Genomic DNA, 23961 nt, shown 5'->3' with positions numbered 1-23961 from the left:
CGATTTCTTTGTTTCTTTCATTTTGCAACCACCAAGCTGACTGTAACCCTTTGATAGCGATAGGGATGGGCACTCACCTGGACATCCTTGGTGAACATATTGTTCGTGTGCAGCACGATGGCACTGAAATTGCGAACCGTATCAAATTCAAAGACGATTTCCACCGGCTTGCCGAGCAGGCCGGGGGTATCATTCCGCCAGCCAATCCATTCATAACCTGAAACGAATAAAAAACCATCAGAATGAAATGAAATGAACATTTCATACGTCCGCCAGGGGAGGGGAAAATCAATAGAGCAGCCACCGCCAGCCAGCCAGCCAGCCCTGTGGAGGAGGACTGACATGTAAAGCTATTTAAGCCTCCCTTTCTGGCAGGCCAATGGCACATTTGGGAGTGAAGTTTCCCCAAATGCCCGAAAACAAATAAATGCTCACGGCAGGCGCTCGGGGCTCGAGGGCCTGGGCATGGTTTTGGGCGGGGTTAGACTCCGCATAACTAGAAATTATGGCCAATGCGACATTTAAGCCACTTTTTCTGCTGCTGCTGCTTTGTTTGCATGGCCCTAATTTCGGTGGGGTAACGCGTCCGGGCGTTCGGGCGTCCGTGGGGGCTTAGGGGCTGCCTTCCATGGAAAGAGAGGGTTCTCCCTGCATAAGTCATGCAATATTAACTGGCAGCCACTAAGGCCATGTGGTTATATGGGGCTGGCAAACAAGCTGTAAGCAGAAATTATACGCCCCAGACCGCTCAGATATTGATTCCACTTACAATGCAAATAAGCCGAGCACCAAGAAGGCCAAAAAGGAAGCGACATGGGGCTGTCGGGAATCCGACAATCCGAGAATCGGAATTATGCGCCGGAAACTTTCTCCATGATCGCATTGCATTGCCTTTCCGTTTACGACTCCGTCTCGACTTGCGACTCGACTCGAGTTGCGACCGGGATGTCTAATTGTCTGACCGAACTTTGCTCCTGCGTAAAGTTTTCAATAATTTCGATTATTGGCCATTTGCCAGGGCTCCAAGGACTGTAGGAAGGCGATGAAAATGTGCGAAATGGCAAAAAATAAACTGGCGAGCTTCGCAAATTCCCCGAACTTTTGCAGTCGCTGGGGCGGAAATGAATGCCAGTGTTGCCATAAATTATCAAATATGCATAATGTTTACATTTTTACACTGGCAACGGGGAAAGTGGCGCGGGACGGGAACGGAGCTCTTGGGTATCCGGGCAAGTTTTACTGCGACGCCAGCAAATAGTCCGAAGTTATTATTATTTTTGTTTATAGTGTTGTGCAGGCGAATTATTTGCGAAAGCCAAAACTTTGCCCCATCCGCGCCATCGATGTTCAATGAAGTGAGCATTCGGCGAGCGGAATGGGGTCAGACGTTGCTTGCCTTATGCTTTTTCCGTCGGCGAACTTTTGTAATTATTTGATATTAATCAGTTTTTCTATTGCCATAAATCTAGTCGGGCCTGCATGGGGCCCAAATATATGGTCGAAGTTTGAGCTTTTAGGGGCAAACCTTTTAGCACGAACTTTGCATGCAGGAAGCTGCAGCGGGATTATTGGAGATGGGGGTATAGAGATTTTAAGGCCAGTGAAACCGAAAGCAGGATCATGGTATAACTTATTATTTTCATCTGTAAAATGTACTCACCTTTACCGAATCCATGGATGTCCGTGCGGAAGTTGTCCTTGCCCTTCTGCCCGTCGACCAGCTGACCGAGTCCGTCCACAAAGCGATCGCCCTGCTCGTTGCCATCGTAGGTCTTGTCCGAGAGATCCACCTCCATGCCGCGCTGGACGCCCTTGGGTATGCTGTACGACATGATGCCCTCTGCGAATGGAAAGCGGAAGAGAGAGAAGGTTGGGAAATTGAAAATGCATTGAAATTTAGTGCGTCAATTCGGGGAACTGAAACAGAGACCTTAACCCCAAAAATAACGAAACATGAGACACGGAACCAGGAGGAACGAGGAGCGAGGAGGGAGCTGGTAGGCTGGGATACACATGCACACACACGTCATGTCACGTCACGTTCCATGTCAAGTGATGCAGACAAACGACTGACAAAATGCAGAGTTTTGTGGCCTTATATGAGTACACTGAGCGAAATAGCCAACTAGTGTTTTAAATGATATTTCTTGGGGCAAAAAACTTATTGTTTAACTCATTCGAAATCTCTGTTCCTATCCCATTTCGAAAATATTTAAATATTCTTTATAAGTTAACATTTAGAGATACAACCAGAACCGGAAATAGCTAGCCTTATATTTCAGTGTAACAACAGCGCCCTCCTGTTCCGTGAATGGTATTTAAACTGCGGTAAATTTAAAGTTTCCACTCTATCCTTCCCCTAATCCGGAGCGGAACAACTTAGTTTACGGGGAGTGAGATGGGTAGACAATGACCGAAAGAGAGGGCAACAAAGACAGAGACAGCGTCGGAGGATATTGAATTACTGGAAACATAATTTCGTTTTGTGGCCACCTCCATGGCGCTCCCCCTCTCCGTTTGCCATTCGGTTTCCGTGGTTATTTTTAGCACAAAATCGAAAGGGGATAGGAACTTTTTGGGGTATAGTTTTTCAATGTCAAAGTTAAACGATTTCCAGGGGGGCTACGGAGAGCCGCAGCTGATTGTGAGTCATGTTTTTGTGGGTGTATGCCACACCCCAAGTGTTGTGATGTTTTCGGAGACTTCGTGGGGATTAGTGGCAGTCCTGGATATCCAAAATGTCAGTGGGCCAGTCGGCGCTCAAGTCCATCCCCAAATCCCAGCAATCTGGCGGCAGCAGGCAAACACCTGACACTAATTACCCGACTGAGCACCCTTCCACCACCACTCCGCCCCCGAAAACAATTACACTTGGACTGGAAAAAAGGAAAACAACAGGGTTGCCAGGCACTCAATATAATTGCGGCCTAAGGGGGTTGGGGAAACGGTGCCGACCCGAGCACACGTTTAACTAATTCACCAGAATTTCTATTTACACAATCGGGGCACGTGGTGTAGGCAGGACACACACTCGCTCCCGCTACGCAGGACTGACAACAGTCGAAGGAATGCTCCAATAATTACCAAAAATCACATAATTACACATAATTAAGGGACTCCCGTGGGCGTGCACGAAATGGAACCGAATCCCACGCACTCGACGCAGATAATGTAGATAATGATGATGAGGCGGCGCTCAGGTGGGCAAATGACATTTATCGATCACGCGAGTGGGCGGGTCCTCCGATTGAAAATATTAATTATTATTCAAGGCACTCCGGGCAGGACGGACCGCGTTTAATTACATGAATTACGGCGGACACTGGTCTGGGGATGGGGGACACGGGCACAGAGATAAGTCCTCCGACACGATATTAAACCGGCTGTAAGCGCTATATGGCATATTTAATTAACTGCAAAGACATTTAAGGCAGCGCGTTTTACAATTGCCCCGCTGTGGCACACACACACACACACGACTCTGGGGCATTGTGGGGTTAAAGGGGTCTGGGACACACCACACACTCTGTCTGTCCGCCTTGTTATTCGCGTGCCTGCATGCGATCATTATTTGCGTGTCGCGACAGTCTGAAATGGTTCCCCGGCTGCCGAAAAATGAGCAAAATAAGAGCAAGTCCTTGCCGGAGTGCGTGGAGCAGCAACTGCAATACATAAAATGTAATTTTCCTCCTTTCCAGACGCGGCACGCAAGCCAACGACAGCGACAACAATGTCGACGCGCTTTTTGTTGATGAGTCAAAGTGAGGAGGACTCACGATGGACGGAGCAGGGACAGCGGCTGAGAGATAAACTGAAATGTGGACAAAACACTTTCCGAAGTTTCCCAACGAGCGGCAGCAATCTCAAGACCATTTCACACTCTCGCTACCCCAGCTCTCCCGGCGACACCCACCAGGCCACCTGGCGCTTTCAACTTTCGGTTTCCCAACCTCAAGCCCGACTTCTTCAGTGAGCCGAAAGCGTCGACACAACGCCGAGAGTGTGGTCGAACTAATGCCCTAAAATACCCATAAATTACTGGCTCTGAATACCAGTGGGTGCCATAAATCCCGGGCTTAGTGCTAATCAGTTGCTGCATTTATAATGCACTCCAGCCAGCGCAGACCCTATGCTCCGTCCGATTCTTGCTCGTTCGATTCCAAGAGCTTAGCCCTTGGTAAATCGTAACAAGCCCGAGTTTAGCTACGCTTTTGAAATCACAGTCGGAGATAATCTCCAACCCGGGCCCTATTGGGTTACGAGTGTGCCACTTCTGCTGGGTGCGGCCCCATTTGTCCCCTTGCCCCGTAGGTGCAGCCAGATCGATTCGAATTCAAATGCCGCCAGTGGCCAAAATTTATGGCCACAATCTATAAACAATTATGATTCGATTCTTGGCTCTTTCAGGGGGATTAATGATCGGCATAAGGCAAAAAATGAAATCGACGCGGCCATATAAATGGGATTTATTGATTCCCCTCGCCCACAGTCAGCCACTTGTCTAGACCCATCCGCCATCCATCGGAGCCACTAAGGCCAACTATGGGCACCATCTTATCTTGTTTAATTTGCATATGAAATGCGCCATGTCGAGTCCCGTGCTCACAGTCCCCGCATTCCCCATCTTCCCCGTGGCAAATCAAATGACATGGCCGCAAAATGTGAGCGGTCAGCAGTTTGCATGCCTTGCAACCCCAAATCCCCCCGGTTCCGCCAGGAGAGGCGTGCCAAAGTTCTGGGCGCGACTCCAGGCCCCACGGTTCCCAGAAGCCCGACCCAAAACCCCGCGTTAATTTACAGAATAATGTTCAACTTCCGCGCCCCTGCCAGTCTCCGGCTCCAGCTCCCCGAAGTCCCTGCACTACAAATTGTCATTAGGCGCGTTTTGCTGACTGGATTTGTGTGTTATCGTTGCCAGCGGAGCCCTCTCCAGTCCACCTATGGAAATTATAGAAAAATTTGTTTGTCCAGACTTGTTCCTGGCTCGTGCACTACTTGAAAATTGCGTGCAAACATCGACCACGTAAGAGTCGAGCAACACAAAAAGACCCAGGCTACTTTACACTGGAAAAATGAATGAGATTCTCTAAGCCACTCGCCTAGCATTATAGAAAACATATTCTAGTTTGCTGATCCTTTTTTTCGCAGTGAAGAATGTTGGTTTTCCGTTTCCCAGCTCTTTCAGACGGCACATAGTTTTCAGCCTGTCCGGCTTATCGTCGTCTGGGATTTCGATTTCGGTCAAGTCCCGACCAGAGCTTGAATATGGGTATGGGATGTGTTTCCACTGTCTGCACGCGATATATTTCAAGTACAAGAGGAGAACTCGACAAGCCAAAGCCAAGGTGCGTGGCAAGAAACCCAGAAATGTGCTACAGTTTGTTTTGCAGCGAAGAGAAGCATTATGTTTTGGGGGAGCTTAGTGGCGGGTTCTCTAAACATGGGCGCAGCAGTCCAGTCAGGTCGACAGAATGCGACGGTTATATATTACTCCTACAATAAATATCCTATCCATTTTCAAGCATGTTTAATATAATTCCATGATCTGTATTTAAATTATTTATTTATTTACCCAGCTCTACTTGGTTCAAAGTCCCCGAATATATCTTTTAAGTCATCTTTTAACTGGCTTTCAAGGTATTTAGAGTACTCCAGTCTCGCACATGGCGAGTCGTGAGAGCACTTAAGCCGCTTTTGCCGCCTCTAATGGCAAACAGAATGCCTCCTCGGACGGCGGGATGATAAATTAGCGCTGACACTAAAACCCTGTTAGCCTCTCCGCACTATCATTGCTCATGTCGGGCTCTAATCGCACTGGGATAGTGCCCCATTCTCCCCGCTCTACTCACCTTCCCAGGGACAGCCGACGATCTCGGCCCGCAGACAGACGGTGCGGTCGTACTGGCCATAAGGATAGATGCGTATCTTCGAGGCGAAGATGATCGGCTGCAGGGCGTTCTCCACCTCGCTGTACGTGTTGATGTTGCCTGGAAGAATCTGCAGAAGAAAGGGGGAATGGGAATGGGCTTAGTTGGGGCTTACTTCGCCGCTGAGACTACGACTGGCACCTACCTCCTTGCCCTGAATGTTCTTCCAGCGCTGCCACTTGTCAAAGCCCGGCCGCCAGTACTCGAGGACGTAGGCCTCGGTGTACTCCTGGCCCTGGCCCTTGCCGAATCTGCCCTGTGTGCGGATCGCGGTGATGACATGCGTCTGGAGCAGATCCACCTGCAGATACTCCTTGAGCGCGTTCGAGACCATGTGCTTGGGGCACCAGGCACCGCCATTATTATCGGTTTTCAGTCTGCAACGGGAGAAGGATCCGGGAGGACTTAATTAATTAGGCTCCATCAACGGTAGCGGCGAAAACCAGTTGCATGGCCCCGTCGCCGATACATTTCTTATGAATTAATTGACACTAAGCGTACGGCACCGCACGGAGCCCCACCATCGAGCCCCCGCCCCGGCGATTGTGGTGCGCTGTCTGGCAGCCCGTCTCGTTCGTTAAGCTGTTTGCGGTTTTAGACACAGCAGGACGTTGTCTGTGTAATTAAGGATTAATTTAACCTACACCCGGACGCCAGACGGACTTGGCCTAACTTTAATCAATTTCCAGCCACTGGAGGCTGGAAGTCGTCGCATCGCCACATCGAGGGCATTGATATGTTGTTAACCACTCCCTCGCCGCTTTTCGGTTTATATTTCAATTAAGTTTTACATGCTTGATTGCGTTTTAGCCGCCTTAATGTCCGGCAATTACTCAGGGGCCTGCAAGCGGCTAGCAGCGACTAGGCCTGGATTCACCTAACCGCGATCGGAGCGCAGTCAAGTCCATCTCGACTCCTTTCTTGGTTGGCTCCCTGGCAAATTGCTTCATTCGGTCGGTCGGTGGCTGTGCTGCCAGCGGGTTATTGGAATTGAATTCGATTGCGATATTTATCTAGTGGCCAACTCGGGGCCTTATGCTAATGCATGCTCCCGCGGAATTCGTTAATAATGTCCATGTCCCCGCCCCGGCCTGCGGCGAGGGCCATTTGTAATGCGCCTCTGCGTGAATTGAGACATCGTTTAGAGGCACTGCTGATGCTGGCCAAGGCCAGTGATGGAGTACCGAATTATCCAATTAATTCCTCGAGCACACTTTCGACCTAGTCCGAATCTAAAGTGCTTCACAGAATCCAGCCAAATTAGCATCCTTGGCCACTCTGCAATATTCATTACCGACTGCAATTACGCTCAAGTGCATAGATCAAAGTGGCTTCATCGGAGATGGCTCTGGAAAATCCTAATAAGAGCGCTCCCACAGCCGGGCAAAAAAGGTCAATTTAATCTTCATAAAATTGCTTAGGTTCCTCCACTTCCTCTCCTTTCGGTAGCCGGAGCAGAGCAAATAGCCGGAGGCCAGGCGAAACGAGATACGCAAGAGCAGGGAGCAAGGAGCAAGGAGCGGACAAACATCATTTAAAATGCTAATATCCGCAGTTATGTGCATTTCAACTTGACTTTAATTATTGTTATTGCCAAAGTTAACAATCTGCGCCATCGTCGGCTGCTCATTTCCAGCGGCTGATGGACTGGCTAACTGCCTGACCGTGGTCCTGGTGCCGGTCCTCTCGAGCTACGGCTTCTAATCGGACGACGGAGGAGGAGGTCTCGCATTTTTTCTCTCCTCTCGTTGTTTGTAATATGTAAAAGGTTGTAAATTTAATGGCCTGACGGTTGCGGACGATGGGCGAGGTAATGAAAATCAAACAGCGCCAGCTGTCATTAAACTAATCTCCGTAATTCAATAGCCCCAGACGGGGCCACTAACCATCGCAGTCGTCCTCATCCCATGACATCCCGAGGGCTCCCTCGAATGAAGGGGCCTCTGCCCCTGTCCCGAAATGGGTTTCCGCGGAACTCTTCGTTTTCGGGCTAGTTAGTCTAGTTAGGTAAGTGCGCGGCAGCCGCAAATTATAATGCTGCCTGCACTTTTGAACTTTGCTGGGGTTGGCTGGGGCTCCGTGGAACTTTCGGCTAAGCAAATTGCAGCTCGCCTGATTGGACCCGCCGCGGAGTCTTCGGGGGAGGGAATCGAAAGACAAAAGAAGAAAGTTGCCAGTGCTTCAGAGTTTTAGCAGTTTTTGCCTGTCTGTGGCAGTGGGTTAAGTCCCTGGTCACCAAGGCGAAATTAGTTTAAGGTGGAATCGCGGAAAAGTTTTGCCCAGAACCTCTCAAGTAGAGCTCTGAGGAGAGAATACTTCAACTCCAACTCCTCCCTACTTGATATATACATCTGCCGAGAATCCATTTCGCTTGCCATTAACTCCACAGTCACTTAGTCGCTCAGGAATTGCAGCCACACATCGCCTGTCAATCCGAGCCACTTGGTGGTTCCCGAAACGACTGCCAGCATCCCACGACGATTCGCAAAGTCAGATCAAAAAGGCCAGATCCAAGACGATCTCCTGGGCTCCATGGAGTGAATCACACAGAAATAACAGAAAGAGACGAGACTTTCTCAGGTGGCTCTTCTGGTTGGCTCAGCCTTTGGCCAAAGAGACTGCCCGCATTGCAAGCACATCAAATGTTAGTTGCAAGTCCCGATCTCGATTCCCCTTCCCCAGCCCTTTGTTTTAGCTTTTCTTCCGTCGAGTCTTTAGTATAAATTCCGGTTAATCGGGCACTGTGGGAGCAGGAGCAGGGGAGCAACCAGACAAAATGTATTTTGTTTATCTGCGACGTGCTCATCACGCGTCGTTTTTGTGGTTTTACTTTAGTGCCGCCATAAAGGGTTAATGTTAATGATGCCTTTGTGGTGGTGGTGGTGGAGGTGGAGGTGCTGGTGCTGTGCTGTTGCTTCGGTTGTCAGTCTGCCCTGCACTTGAGTGTTTTTTAAGTGCATGTCCATAAAGGCAGACAGCAAATTATTACGGGCAGCGAAATGAAGAAAGGCCAAGAACGGATCTTCGAGTGTGTCTGCATTGATTTCTGGCCCGTAACTCACGTGGTAATTGACATGTTTATAGCCCAGAATGGACTCCCCCACCAGTGGCCCGTCTCAGAACTCGGATGCTGATGGTGTCATCCATCATGGCCACGGCGTGCAATTGCGAAACTTCCGCTTCAATCTCACAATTGCCCGCATTGCCCCACCTCGAGCTTCCTGTCCGCCGCTCAAGAGCTCTCATAAACTTTAATTCAAACGAAAATGCGTCAATAAAACGTAAACAAAGGCGGAGAAAACCAAATAAAACTAAAGGCCTGCCAGAGATCCCCTTGCGACTTCAGTTCAAACCCGCTTGAACTCTTTGATCCGAGGGGCAGGGGATAACCAGTTTGTGCATTTCAGAAATGGCATTTAATTAGCCGGCTGCCGACTATTTCTCCGACTGTCACATCCATTGAACGGCTGCCAGGTCGCTCTGCTTGCATATTCATGGACAGCTAGATAGATCCCAAATAGCCCTAAAGGGCGCTAGCCGAACACCAAATATTTTCTACGCTGCTCGAGAGATATGCAAAACGGGCTCCGCCGATATTTATTGAAGTTGTTTATCTCCGCCGTTTTGTTTCTGGGGGATTTGGTATTTTTTCACGATCTAACTGTTTGTGTCATAACATAAATTTCGTTGTCAGAGCGGTGGCCAAAGTTTTCGATTTTATTGACTACGTCTTATCGGCTAATGAAGTTGTCTATAAAATTAGCAATTAAATGAACACGCCGGCCAGCGGCATTGCAGATAAGCCCCATCGCTTTCGTGGGGGCAGCCTGGGGTTAAATGGTTAATGAGCCGGATGAGGCGGACCGAGCGGTCATAAAAGCTTCGCCTGGCCTCAAATCTTTAGCGCTGATCTCAGGAGATATTGATTGGTGGTCTACGCGGGCCTTTGAATGCCCCCTGATTTGGTAGTTCGCTTTAAGACCCGTGTTTTTAGGTAAACAATAGATCGTGTACAGTTTATATTGCAAAGTTAATCTCTATAGTTAGAGAGGAATACCTATATATTTACTCCGATTTCACCAGAACTTACCTTGCATGTTGGGGACCAACGAAGCCCGTATCGTGGGCTGAGCTCGCTGTGATTTGAGCATCTGTTATGGCCAACGACTCCATGCCCAGGGGCACATTGCATGTGGCTGAAAAAAAAGGAAAAATGGAAAATATGGTAGATTTTTAATTTCGAAAAATGAAGCGAGCGTTAATTAATTACGATGGAAGGCACATGAAAGCGGACTGCAGCCGCCTCCCCACAACATCCATCGAATCTATCAAAATAAGTCGAGCGTCAGTTTGAATTCCTTGACATCTGCCGGGAGAGAGACTGAGACTCCGCCCAGCGTTTCATATTAAAGTTAGTATGGGTCCCCGTCATTTGCCAAAGTCAACTCCTGACTGACTGCCAGAACGTCAACTACTTTGCTTAATTTATTGCCTACCAATTGCAACTGCTCCTTCGCTTTGCCTTTGAAATGGAAGGAGCAGCCTCCACGTCTGACAGTCGCCTGCTGACATTTTCGCCAGAATCAACACTGATTTGACATGACTTTTGTTGCCCCGGCCCAGCAGGCCCTCTATGGACCAATCCCACTTTTGATCTCCACCACTCCAAGGTGCGTGCATTCGTTTAGAAGTTTATAAATAAACACACACACACGGGCCAGTTTATAAGGAGGGAGAAGGAGCAGGAGGGGAGCTTGGGTGGCAGTCAGCCAACCAATTCAAATTGAGCTTGTGGATGCGGATGCTGAGCAAGTTCCAGTTCGTGATTCAGAGATGTGTTTGTAGCTAAGTGAAGGATTTCAGCATCAATTGAAAATCTTAAAGAGTTTGCTACAGAATTATTTTCATCTATTTAATTTTTCATATACATATTTGGATATTTAAAACTTGTAAAAAAAATACTTACTCCAATGAAACCTTGCATGTTTTTCATTAAATTAAATTACTTATAGAAAACCTATCCAATTATGAGTAAGAATGTTATATTTATACTTTTCTTGGTCGATATTTTCCATCTCTGTTGCCTTCGCACTTGATTGGGCTTGACAGTTGCCCAAGCTAAAGCCACTGAGACCCCAGGGTCCAGGCCTGGCTGGGTCAAAAGCCAGCAGACCCGAGATCTCGAGTACACCAACAGCTCACCCCCGGAGCCGGCTGTGACTGCGACAGTGCACTCACTGCATATTGCCAGTGCAGTCGCTTGGAAAATTGTTGCATGTTTTGCTAACTCAACTCGCTCCGATGTGTCTAGCCCCAGCAACAACATCACATCGGCAGAGAGCTCCTTTGGCATGTGTTTGCTCTTCGGGCGGGGCAGGGGCTAAGTGCAAATATTGCCAGGGCAACAACAGCAGCAGTCTGTCCTGTCCTTCTTCGGGCTTTGAGTCCTCGTGCGGAGGCATCCGAAATGAACATGTTTATAGATTTGTATTTATGTATTTGGCTTGCTTGATTAACTATAAATATTATGGCAGAGGGATTTGACGTCTGTGGGAGGCAGGCAGGCTGAGGGGCTATTGTGACAGATGAAGACGCCAGTGGAATGACTTTATATGAGTTCGCCGAGACGGCAATCCGGCTAAAAAAATATATTCACAAAGTTTTGCCTGGTAAAACACTGCTTAGCGTACGTCATTCACTCTTTTTCTCATCCGAAAAAATTATGCCAATGGAATTCATTTCGGAAATCAATAAGCCAGGCCCTTCCAGTCCACTGGCCTCTGAATGGCCGAGTTTATGTACTCCCCATTCTAATGTAACATCCCCCTGCGAACCAAAATGATTCCCCCAATTCTTGGATAGACCACCCCTGGGAGCCCTGTGTTGTCGCGCCAGAGAAGCCTCATACAAATCGCATTGAATTTATGAACCGCTGACATGCCATGGCCATTGAAATTGGCCATAATCCTAAGCCGCGTTGCTATGGCTTCATTAAAGCGTTCTCCCCTACTACCGGGTACTGGCTCTCGCTTTAGAGACGGCATAAAAATGTCAATATGCATATTAATGAGCTGGAGCTAAGGCCACGTTAAGCCAGAGCCAGAAGGCCCAGAGCCATGTGGGGACGAGGACGAGCCAGGCTGCAACATGTCCGGACGAGAGGCACCCTGCGGCGCACTCTTCTGGTTGCAGAGCCCCAACTGAGTTGCCTGTCACTGGCCGGCGAAATGATGGGCCACATAAAAATAGCTTTCAATGTCAATTAAAATAGATTTAGCCAAGTACGAGCGGGCTCTCGGACTTCCCCTCGGGCGACCTAGACAAGCGTCATGATTGATTCGTGGGGTTGGCCATTCTGACTCTCTGACCCCACTCTTTGACTTCTCGACTCGCTTATTAAATCAATTCATCTCGCCCTTCCACTTACCAATATCGAAGGCTGCCGCTGTCGGCGTGTTGAGCATTGAGCAGCCACTGGCGATCACCAGCGCCCAGAGACTAAGCGTCCATCGAGTGGAGGCCATGGGGGCTGTGGAGCGGGTGGAGGGCCTCAAGCGGCGCTGGGCAGAGGCTGTGGGTGGTGAGCGGGGCGGGTGGGAAAGGCACTGGCGGGAGAACATGATGCTGCTGCTGTTCGTGGTCGCTTCACTAGGCGACGTGCGCTTCATTGTGGTGACTTTAAGGTGGCAGTGAGATCTGTAAGAGCAAAGAGTATCATTTTAGTTAGAAACAGTTAGTTAAATAGAGCTTTAAACTGAATAAAGTGTGATAGAAGAAGATGAAGTGAGTGTGGTCACCTCTGTCTAAAAACCCACCCAGCTAACCCACATTGCGACCCAACCTGCGACTGCTGTCTGGTCAGGCAGAAAGTACACTTCGTTATCGCATCACTATGCTTTAACTGCGAACGAATCGGAAACTTAATTGACGCCGGATAAGCCAAAAGCCAGCAGAATATGCAGCAGCCTGTCGTCATCGTCATCGTCTCCGTCTCCGTCTCTGGCTCCGTCTTCGTTGACTTTTCCCTGGCCGTCTCTGGCCTGAATGAATACAAAGTGAATGTGCGTGACGAGCAACAGCCGGGGGCCGGAGAGCCGGAGGATGACTTTGTGCTTTTCATTTAGCATTATTTTGCAACAATTTCTGCAGGGGCAGACATGTGCGAGGAGCCGGGAGCTGGCAAAGATGCCGTAGAAAGCGGCCAAAGCAAACATCTCGCCTCCCCCCCTGAATGCCCCTCCTCCGGCTGGTTATCCATTCACCGGCGACTAAGCCAGTTTGCGCTCTAACTTAACGCCGGATGGCCAGGGAAAACCGGAGCATAGAACCGACGCCAGCTGGTGGAGCAATTTAAGGCAGAAGCTCCACGAGAAACGTATTTAGCTTATGCAAAGCGTGCAGCGGAGTGGTAAAAAGGGACCAAAGGTGCGGCGCAAAAAGGATGAGATATGATGAAACACACCCGCCCGCCCGGTTAGTCAGGCGGCAAAAGGACATTCTAGGCTCTATGTTTGTGTTTAGTTTGCAAAATTTCTTTTGATGTCTTTTAATTTTAATGAGTTGGGAAGTAGAAGAGGCGGCGGCGGCAAGCTCAAGTAAAACTAATTAGAAGCGACAAGGGACTGAAGAGGGAGGGAACAGAGGTAGCAGCTTGCCACTCCAGACTTCATTGTCCTGCTGGTGCCAGGTGTGCGCCATAAGGAACCCGCTCAGGTTACAAGATGCAAGCTCCCACTCTGTCTCACTGCTGATTTCCATCTAATAAATGTGGCCATCCAGCAGCTTGTTGTGTGTCTCTACATGTGAATGGGATGCCAAGGAAAACCCTATCCGGCTGCCAGGCATGCAAAAAGCGACTACGTCATGGGGTAATTTGTCACGCAGCTGCTGCTCCTCTCCAGTTAACCCACCCACTGCCCCACGTGTGCTGCTCCATGCTCTTGTCGATAACTCAGCGCTTAATTGCTCATCTTTCAACGTCCAGGGGCTGCTACAGCTCCAGCTTCGGCTCTGACTCTGACTCTTGGCTCCTGGCCCAGCGAGGAGCAATTATAAAAATTCTCCACGAGCAGGGAATGTCTGAAAAATGCTGGCTGTCATAGTTTCAGCTCGCTGCAGACACACGATGTAGGTTGAATTAATAGTGACACTCGATGCTGCACCACCTGGCGGCGTCTTGGAACTGGCTTTGCCGTCGGCCAGGTTCCTGAGCAACTTTTGTCTGCACTCGATCGGCCGCGAATATTTCATAAATTGAAATGTACAGTTAGTTAATTACACGTTCAATTAGCTCCAAAAGAGTGGCATTACCCGCAGTTCCTAGTGCTGTCACTGAAAGATTTATCGACTAATGGCCGGCCAGTGCTGCTCATGATCATTGCAGGTTGCAGGTTGAGAGCCACATAATGGCTGGCTCTTAAAGCGTCCCCATAATCCGAGGCCAGTCGGGACCTTTAATTCCTCTTAAAGTCCCGCACAATCTCCCACTCCCGGGCAGTCCAATTTAGTCAACTGATGGAGGGACGCGGAGGCCATCAATCAAAAAAGTTTCCATTTTAAATGTCAACACATTCCCACAGCCCCCACTCCGGTACGGAGCGCGGAGCAACTTTCTATGGCCGCCCCGGATTGGGAGTCTCGAGAACTAAAACAAATTGCTGCCGAGCGCTAAAAATTTAAACATCAAACTGTGTGTGTGTGCTGGGCGGACTTCCTGATTAACCCGAAAGGGAGAGGGCGGCCGAGAGGCAAACAAGTAAAAATCCGTCGAATAGCAAAAATACCAGCAACCAAATTGATTAATTGACGGAGCACAGTTTTCATGGAAAAGAATCTGGAGCGCGCACCATACATATGTATATGTATATATCGTATATAGTAGGCCACATGGCCCGACACAATTTGCATAAATCGAAACACAAAAGCGAGCGAGCTGCTGCGCTGGAAATCGGGAGCGAAAGATATTTATCTTGTTCAGTGTCAAATTAAGTTGATCAATTAAGCAATTGACGTTGGAGTGAAAAATGCACAGCCAGAGTTTGCTGAAAGGGCGGCGTACGGAGCCTAATGCGACTTCTGCACACACTCACAACAAGTGACGCAGATTGCGCAGGATGGGATTGGACTGGTGTTGTTGATGGTGTTGGCGCTGGGGATTGAGTACTGGGGACCCTTGCTAGTGACAATTTCTGTCAATTCAGCGGCGCTAATCAAGCAAGAGACAGCCAAGCATTTAAATCGGGTGCAGCAGCTGGCTGGAGCGAAATGCGGCGACTAAGATGGGGCTGGGACTGGGACTGGGACTAGACAAATTGGCTGCGATTGCAGCGGGCCGGAGTGGGGTGGAGTCGCCTCAAAGCCAACGACATGCGGGCAGGTTCCGCAACGCAGGCGGCAGACAGCCAACGTCATATAATCCATCAACTCCGCAGACAGTTGCAACAGCAGCAGAAACAGAAACAGAAGCAGAATCAGAGTCAGCAGCAGGAGCGGAGGCAACAGCCACGACTCGCATTTCCCTCAGTTGTAATCAAATCAAATGACATTGCAGACGTACAGGCAGCAGCAACTTTGTTGCAAGGCAGCCGTCTCTAGCCAGGGCCAGGGACCACCTCCAGAGGGGGCTACGGGTCCGGTTCCCGGCTCGGTTCTCCTGCGGCCATTGTCACATTTGATGGCCAACACTTTTGATGATTTAATAATGGCTCGAGCTAGAGGAGAAGAGGGGCTTAGTTGCGTACTGAGTGGACTAGAAGGGATTTAATGGTGAAAGGGAAGAGAGAACCAAGGAAATCCTCTCGACAAAACCCGGAAGAGCAGCACAGACGTCAAGTCCCGACGGAACAAAGGCCCCAACCATGAAGACCCATCGATACCCAGTCAGGCGGCAGCTCCACCCTGCCCCTGTTTGCTCTTAAAGCCGGGCCTTCAATAAAAAATTTGCATAGCAGTCACAAACCAAAGACAGTTGACAACTTTTTTATTTGCCCGTCGTCTGGGTGAAAAGTTGCCTGCCTTTCCCCGCGTGACGCATTTGTCTATTATTGTGACAGGCTCGAAGGCTCGAAGAGCCCTCGACGATGCGAGACGCTTGAAGGGCCTGGCGGCGCGTCGGCAGGAGACAGGAACGGGGGCACTTAAAGCCTCTTCCTATCGATTTTCGAATGGCAAACATTCAGCCAAGTTCATTAAAGTCACATCAGAGGCGGAAGTACCAGCCGGGGCTGCCGCTTCTCCGCTTTGAAACCACAAATAGACACAGCTACAGCGGCGGGAACAACAAACAAACGGAGCGGCCACAAATCAACGCCTAACCGCAGAGGCGGTTGGGGGGCGGAAGGACCCCCGGCAGAAGGACCGAAAAAAGGCGACGCCGCCATTTTGTCTGTCCCCGTCGTCGTCGAGTCGGCCATTAAATATGCAAAAAGCAACATGCGAAAAAAGTGTTGCATACTTTTAGTTGCTGCGTCAAACCGCAAAAAGGCAGCAGAGAAGCGGAGCACAGGAAGCCGGAAAAATAAATAGACGGAAGGAAGAGAAGAGCTGCCACCTTTTGTCCTGCCCACCATGCCACGTCCCCTCCCTTTCTCTCTCTCTCTGCGGAGCTTTTCCTCGTCGTCTCGCTTTGGTCTCCTTCGCGAGCCATTCATTAGCATAGACATAGAGAAGCAATATTGAATTTCTATGCCAGTGTGAGTGCCTGTGGGGGAGTGGGAGGCGTGTGAGGTCGCAAGGTTGCGAAAAAATGTTTCACGCTTTGGTGAGCTGAGGAAATCACAACGGGGCAGTGGAGCGTGAGAAGGGCAAGGCAGGCGCTGTACCAGCAGCAGAGATGGGTTGCAAAGGGCAAATGTGGAAGGAGAATGGGTCCTGACAGGCTCAAGCAGCGCCTGGGGATCAAATTAGTTGAGTTTTTTGAAAAGAATGCGGCAAATTCAAGAATTTATGCATGATAAGTGGCGAGTAAAGTGCTCGCTCGGCAAGGGGTTCCAGTCGTAGCAACGGGAATATGAGAGGACAACGCTGGAGCTGGAGATGTGGGCGCTGAAGTGCCAGCCCGACAGTCGTCACATGTCAGTTAGGCAAACAGGAAGTGGAAAACGAGGAAGCGCAAGGATATTGACAGCAGTTACCCAGAGGAAAACTGGAGAAGGAGTAGTCCTTTACGAGCAGCGATCTCTAACGGAGTGCCTTGGGAGCAATCACCGAAATGGAGAATCGATATAATTACGAGCAAAAATTAATGAAGTTAGCAGTTAGTACCCTTCCTCGTTTTCTTTAACTAAAAACCCTTGAGAACATTTATTCTCTCGTTATCTGCATCCAAAAATAATACAATGCCATCGATTAAATTCGCGACAAGATCATACAGAGGCACTTATCTCTGGGGAAGTGCACTGCCTACCTTTCCGAATTCCTAAAGGCTTCAAAGGCATTCCCCATGGGAGAGGGGTTTGGGCCATCAAAGCGGATCTCTCGTCTGGCTGTCAAACGTGTCCCGCATGCCCTCCTCCGCGGTCGGACCACTCGGGTCTGTCAATTGAAGGAGCTGCTTTAGCGAAACTTCGCCCAAGCACATCCTGTTACCCGCTTTGTCTGCGGTTTGTCATCGTCCACATTGTCATCGTCAGCGGCATCGTGTGTGGGCCTCTAAAGGAATTTTTATGAATTATAAGCGAGGCTTCTCCACAAGAAGAAAAAAAAACGAACGGCGAAATATGTAAAAAAATGTTTTTGAAAACATTTTCGGAGGAGGATGACAGCGACAGCCAGCGACATTGACAATGAGGCGGTAGTAAGTGGCTGCCAGCCGCGCTCAACAACAAAGCGCTGATTGACAGGAGGGCGCACACAAAGGGGTAGCGGTGGTTGGGGGCAGCCCTCCGGAGGGGGTTGGATGCCGGCACACAGATGCAGCCAGCAACCAGCGAGCAGACAGTCGTTAGGCCGATCAACGGAGCGTGGCCAGGACATGTGGGCTGAGGACTTGAGCTCTCGCTCAAGCCCTATCGATTTTCCGTATTATAATCGGACCCAGCGCGGTCTGGGCTCTCGGTTTTTCGTATTTTCGGGTTCAATGTGCAAATGCAGATGCGACTCGGCGGGCCGGTTTGGTCATTCCCGTCTGCTGGCATTGCTTTTCGGCTGTTGCTGCCGCCATCCAGACAATTTAGCAACGCTTGATTAATTTTTACGATGCGCCCTGTAAGTGAAAGAAACAACAGAGCCGCCCCCGCCAGGTGAGCCCGCAGATGAGGACGAGGAGCCCAGTTCATCAGTTGTCCGCTCGTTATGACAAGCCGGTGCATTTAACAAATGATTGCCATAACTCAAATTATAGTTAATCATAGTGTTGAACTCTGTTTACCTTGCCCTGCCCCGAGTGCCTGACTGTCACTGGGTCCGCTGCACGTGGCTCAATATTTTTTTCTGTGGGGCGCGGGTGAGGTTCGTTTTGAAATCAGACATGTACGAGTACTTCCAGCAATTGTGTCACAGCCGCTCGATTTGGCCAGGCCGGGACAGCGGTTCTTTAACGGCACCCGGAACAGGCGGCGAGTTGAAAAACAATCGTTTGGGGTTCGCTTGCGGGTTTTGTGGTCGTAAAGCCGACCGACAGAGCTTTCGGGCTGCTGTTTGCCCCCGTTGCAGGAAGCCTTTATTAGCCTTGGCCTAAACATATCTTAAACAAGGTAATGGACATTAACCGAATGGGTTGCCAAGCCGGATAAGTGACTGCTACTTGGGGCTTGTGGTTGGATTCGCATAGAGCGTAACTCGGTGAGGGCATGCGACACAGCATAGCAAGAGAAATATTTATTTATATATTTACAGAGTTGGAATAGTGCATACTTGAGCTCTTACAAAAAGTGACTATGCATGTTCTTTAAACCAGTTTTTCAGTTTCTAAAAAGGGGGTTAATTTCTTCATGTATTTATTCGTTCATAGCCAGGGCCAGGAAATCTTCCCTTTGATAAACCATCGCCGTCGTTTTTTAGCTCAATTACATTCTGTGGAACCGGAGTTCCCGCTTAACCCTTTCATCTCCCAGCTGCTGCTCACTCCCAACCGGGCCGAGCAACAACATTCGGCACTTAACCCTCTGAAAAGAACCCATTTGATGCTCTAATTACGCCAACATGGTGTCCATTTGATAAAACCCTTGATGCTAGAGGGTGCCCTGAATGACAAGTTTGGCTAGCAGCATTTCTGACACCTGGCGTGTGGCCCTTGACGATTTCCCTGGGGAGGGCTCAGCTCTCGCTAGCCATGGGCTTGGCCAGCTCTTTGGCAGCCCTAAATTGGCCGACTAAGCGGGAACAAGCTTGGCATTTGCTATCGGCATGTGTTGACTGTGAAGAATTGTATTGCATGTATGACACAACTTTGTCAGCAAGCCCTGATTAATGAGCCGAGCCGGGCTCCGTTGCACATGAGCCCGAGCCCGACGATATTCCTGCATTTGGCAACTTAGAACTTAATTACCAAACCAAATTATTTGTGTCGCATCTTCGCCCAAACAGAGACTTCCCGCATTTTGATGGATTCGTGGGCTGGGTTGGGTTTGGCCAGATAATGGAACGGGAACTGGGGCTGGCCCTGGGATCGGGATCGGGGCTAATGACGCTTCATTGCTTTGTGATGCGTAAAATATTTGAATGACGCCGAGTCCACGTCCGACGATGGCTAATTTCGGTCTGAGCAAACGGCGGCGACTTGCTCGAATGCCTCCGGTTGAGTATTCACTCACTCAAAATGCAGCGAGTGATCGAAATGATCAGACAAAGGGCGAGGAGCATGCGGGAAGCCATCGTCAAGTTGATGAGCGGCGATTCATTTCCGCCGCTGCGCATCCGAGGGGCAACTTTGTCTTCAGAACTCGCACACACACACACACACATTTCATATGCTCCTCGTCGATCGCAATTTCGCGCAGTGAACTGTAACCGAGAGTTAATTAGCTCGACGAAATCGTCGCCATAATAGTCGCATCTAGGGGCACTCTTGAGCTATTTACATACAATACGTATGAAAAACGGAGGAGGTCGAGATAAGGGTCGCATTCAAAAGGAAGCCAGGCAGGAAATCACAATGTTTGTGAGGTCCAAATGAAGAAAAAAAAAGGGTTTGTCTCCGCCGATAAGAGGGTGTGAGAACCCATCGAAGAATGTTGATGGATCGAAGCGAAAAAAGGAGTCAAGGAAGTTACATTTTCCCATTTCCCTTGGCCTTACGCTAACCCAGCTTCTACAGTTGTTTTTATCGACCTTCTCTCCCACTTCTGTCCACTTTTCTGGCTCCTGACAGCTGGAAATATTTGAGATACTTTAACACAAACAACTTTTTTGTTGTTTGTAACTAATTAGTGGCCCCATCGTAGGACCACAAGTTGCCTTTAAGCCTCGAATGTGGCCGACACATACAATAAAACAGTCAACAACAGCAGCAGCTATAAGGCTGGCGCCAAGTCATTACACCAAAAATTCTCAACAACATGCCAAGCAGCTTGAAAACTCGCACAGGCCACGGATTCGGATACGTTTGGCTACTTTGAGGGACGCAACACTTGAGCGTTTGGTTTTTTTTTTCACAAGTACCGGAGCAGCCGAAGTTATTTTACAATTTCACACAAGCATAAGGCGGCACAAGAGCCCGAAATAAAAAAAAACTAAAAAACACCAGCGGAGAGACAATAAAAACAGAAACAAAAAACAAAAACGAAAAAAAAAGGCCACTGGGGGCAGAAACGAATTACATATTTCTGTTGGGAATGCCTCCAGGGAGGGGCGTTGCACAAATTGAAGAAATTGTGGCACCTGTGCGCCGTCTTTGCGTCCATGTCCGTATCTGTATCTGTATCTGTATCTGTATCTGTTGTATCTGCACAAGTATCTGAACCTGTAGCTGGAGCTGCTTTTGTGCGCCGCCTTCGCTGGCGAGCCAAACAAATAAACTTGCGGCCAAGTTATGACAGTCGACTGCTGCCACCGTCGAGGGCCGCAGGAAACATTATTCTTGGTTAGATGCTAATTAATTAGAAGACGCGGAGGAGTAGGAGGCCAGCCGGGGGCCGTTTCGGTGGCACTCATGTGGGAAGCGGCAAGCAGGAAAAGCGCCTGAAATGCAAACGAGAATGACATTTTCTGGGACTGTGCTACTCCAGTGCCTGACAGGTATAAATTATATTGATTGTGGTTTTCGTCAGCCTCCGAAAAATTAGGTTAAATGAAAAGCAGACACTAATATTGATTGTGGCACGAAGGAGACAATTTTAACGGCACACTCTGAGGCATCATTTCACGATTTTAAATTCAAACAAAAACACTCGGAGTACGTGCCTCAAATATTTGACATGGGATTTCACAATTGCAAAATGCATTTCATTAAGATGCATACTTTTTAATATTTATAAGCTGCAAATAATAGACATGACACACAAAATTGAATTTAATTGAATTTGAAGGATTTGCTTTTGCTTTAGCAATAAATCAAGGTAAATTAAAATGTTTTTTAAAGAAGAGATTGTCTGCTATTGATTTTTGCTATAAAAATTATTATTAAGCCATTTAACTAAAGCAATTTGTGCTAGGGCTTAACAAACACATTTTCACTGAACTTCTCCCCTACCGTCGTTGTAATAAAACAAACAATCACGAACCCCAACTTGTGCTAATAATAAAAAATCATAATCGACCACGAAATCTTTTCTCAGAGATATTACCATAATGACTGCGCCCCAAATGGCGCTTCGGGCAGATCGGGGCTCGATCCCAAGCCCCTTTTGGGAGATTCGCCCGCCTGCTGCCAACTTGTTTACACAAATTTTAATTGGTGTAATTATGATTTTTACACGAAATTAATTATGCATGCGCGATTGCGCGGCTGCATCTTGGCGGCCAACGAAGACTCAATATCCAATTCCGTTTCTAAACAAGGGTAAATCGTGAAACTTATTACGAGAGGCAAAAGAATGAGGAGGAAAGGGAAAGCAAGGAGGCTGGGGAATTTTAATTGCCGGGCATATTTCCACCAATTACCCCGCCGAGCAGCAGCAGGGAAAATTATGAAATACAGGGCCGACCTCGTTGCCTGCCTGGCGAAGTGTGAAGTTTCCAAAGCCGCGAGATGGAGCACACAACTGCATCTGGCAGATAAGAATCTGTGCAAAGAATGACGTGCTTGGGGAAAGAGATCTTTCTTTCAGAGTCTGATAAAGTCGCTCTGCGCCGCACGAGAAATGGGAAATTTTGTGTCTAGATTTTTACGACCTCGGCGAGGCGTCGGTGTTGGTGCTGCTGTTTGTATCTATAAGATACAGCAGGTTATTTTGATTAGCCCAAGATGTTGACAGTTTGACTCTTTGTTAATTTGTGTTTAATTAATGATTCGAGGGGACCGCCACCGCATTTTGGGCTGGGAAAAATGGGTTAAACGCGTCTGGAATGCGAGCAATGCGGATAACAAACATCCGGAAAGAACCGAAACTTGTGATAATTGTTTCATAAAAAGCAACAACGAATTTTTGTATTTTAAATCTTTTTTTCCAAGATTTTTGCTATTTGACCAAAAAACTTGTTTTTGCTGAGTTAATTGGTTTGTTTTGCGACTGAATATTTATTTATGCAATTGTGTCTTGGCTTAATCCTGTTTATTTACATAATTGCCGTCGGCTTATCTGTGTCACTTTTCACAGAGAATCAAGTGCAGCCACAAATCGAACTTCACTGAGGTTTGTTTTTATTTTTCGCACAACTTTTCACCGTTCTGCTAGCCTTTCACAAATCTCTGAGTGCCCGGAACCAACCAAACACCTTTTCCGTGCACAACTCACCTAGGTTTGTAGTTAAATTCGATTTTTAGGCTGATTGTAATCCGCAGTGGGTCGAAAAGGGTGCGCGATAGAAAACACTTTCTGTAACTTGTTCACTGGGCCAAAATTGATCTTCTATTTTGTATCTGTATCTTGTGCTGAGGCCACTTGCCGCGCGGCTGTTCCGGCAGCCTTTTACGCGACACACTTCACCACACACTTTGCCCCGCTTTGATGGCGACCAATTGTGGTGCACAATTGCCGCATCCTGGCCACCTTTCGATCTTCGATTCCGCACTTGATCCTTTACGATCCGATTCCGATTCTCAGTCCGATACCGATACCGACTTCCGATGGCAATGTCTTGAGAGCTGATGACTGAGAGCTGAGATATGAAGACTCGCGACGCGTTGCAAAGCGAGAGCGTTGTTGTTGCCACGAGTGCCGGGATGAGACTGAACTCGGGGGTGCGACTGAACGACTGAACGGCTGAATCGCTGCTTCTTGTAACGCGCCGAACGAAGGCTGACGAACGATTGAATCGGCCGACTGCTGCAATGGGCAACGGAGCCGCCACCGCCGTAGCCTGCCGTTCGGGTGCACTATGGGGCAAACAACCACTTTTTGTGGTATTCATAAATAAATAAAATGAAGCTATATCTTTGTACTATTTTACTTTCAATTTGGTATGATACATTTTAAAAATATTTGGGCTTAAAAAAATTCGCATGGTCTGGCACAACTTTTGGGACATATATATTTTGATGTTGCTAAACTTAATTTTAAACAAAATATTTTTTTTTATTTGGGTGTTTCGCAACATAGTTTTAGCAATGTTTGTCAATATTTCCTTCTGCCTTTCGCATTGTTTAATTTAAGTTTTGATAAATTTGTTGATACAGTTAAGAAAAAAATTGATTTTGGCCAAAAAAAATGCTTGTTTGCCCCAAGTGGATTGTGGCATGGAAGTGGATGCTAAGAGCGGAGCCGAAGAGCTCTCGGGTCGGGGGTTGCTTGGCGCAGAGAGCCCTTCGTTGAGTGCTGTGGAGAAGAAGTCTCTTTTGTGGACTCTGTGCGGCCCGCATCTCAGGTGCAATGGTTGCATTTCTTAATAAAAAAAAAATAATATTAAAATAATTATAAATCGGGAGCTTTAAGTTTTTGTGGCATAATTCAAGTTGAGTTGCCAAAAGTAATTATAAATAAATGGAGAACTGAAATCT

The 23961-nt window shown here is 48.3% G+C and overlaps 1 protein-coding gene across 2 annotated transcripts in view; it reads right to left on the bottom strand.

Moving 5' to 3' along the window:
- Nucleotides 1-23256, bottom strand: part of LOC108082751 (uncharacterized) — a 29282-nt gene extending 6026 nt beyond the window's left edge. The window contains exons 1-7 of one of the 2 annotated variants that reach the window (XM_017178267.3): nucleotides 22760-23256; nucleotides 12355-12623; nucleotides 10018-10123; nucleotides 6073-6304; nucleotides 5850-5997; nucleotides 1661-1840; nucleotides 78-217 (exon numbers count right to left, since the gene is read on the bottom strand). In XM_017178267.3, the coding sequence (XP_017033756.1) occupies nucleotides 78-217; nucleotides 1661-1840; nucleotides 5850-5997; nucleotides 6073-6304; nucleotides 10018-10123; nucleotides 12355-12595 (1047 nt within the window). In that variant the 5' untranslated portion in view covers nucleotides 12596-12623; nucleotides 22760-23256. Of the gene's footprint in view, nucleotides 1-77; nucleotides 218-1660; nucleotides 1841-5849; nucleotides 5998-6072; nucleotides 6305-10017; nucleotides 10124-10197; nucleotides 10281-12354; nucleotides 12624-22759 lie in introns of those variants that run through there. The other variant, XM_070289129.1, reaches the window with a different exon arrangement.
- Nucleotides 23257-23961: the final 705 nt, after the last annotated feature.

This window comes from Drosophila kikkawai, chromosome 2L (assembly GCF_030179895.1).
Source record: "Drosophila kikkawai strain 14028-0561.14 chromosome 2L, DkikHiC1v2, whole genome shotgun sequence".
NCBI classification, from domain to species: Eukaryota; Metazoa; Arthropoda; class Insecta; order Diptera; family Drosophilidae; genus Drosophila; species Drosophila kikkawai.
Note: the sequence above shows the minus strand (reverse complement) of the source record. Positions and strands in the feature narration are given on the sequence as shown.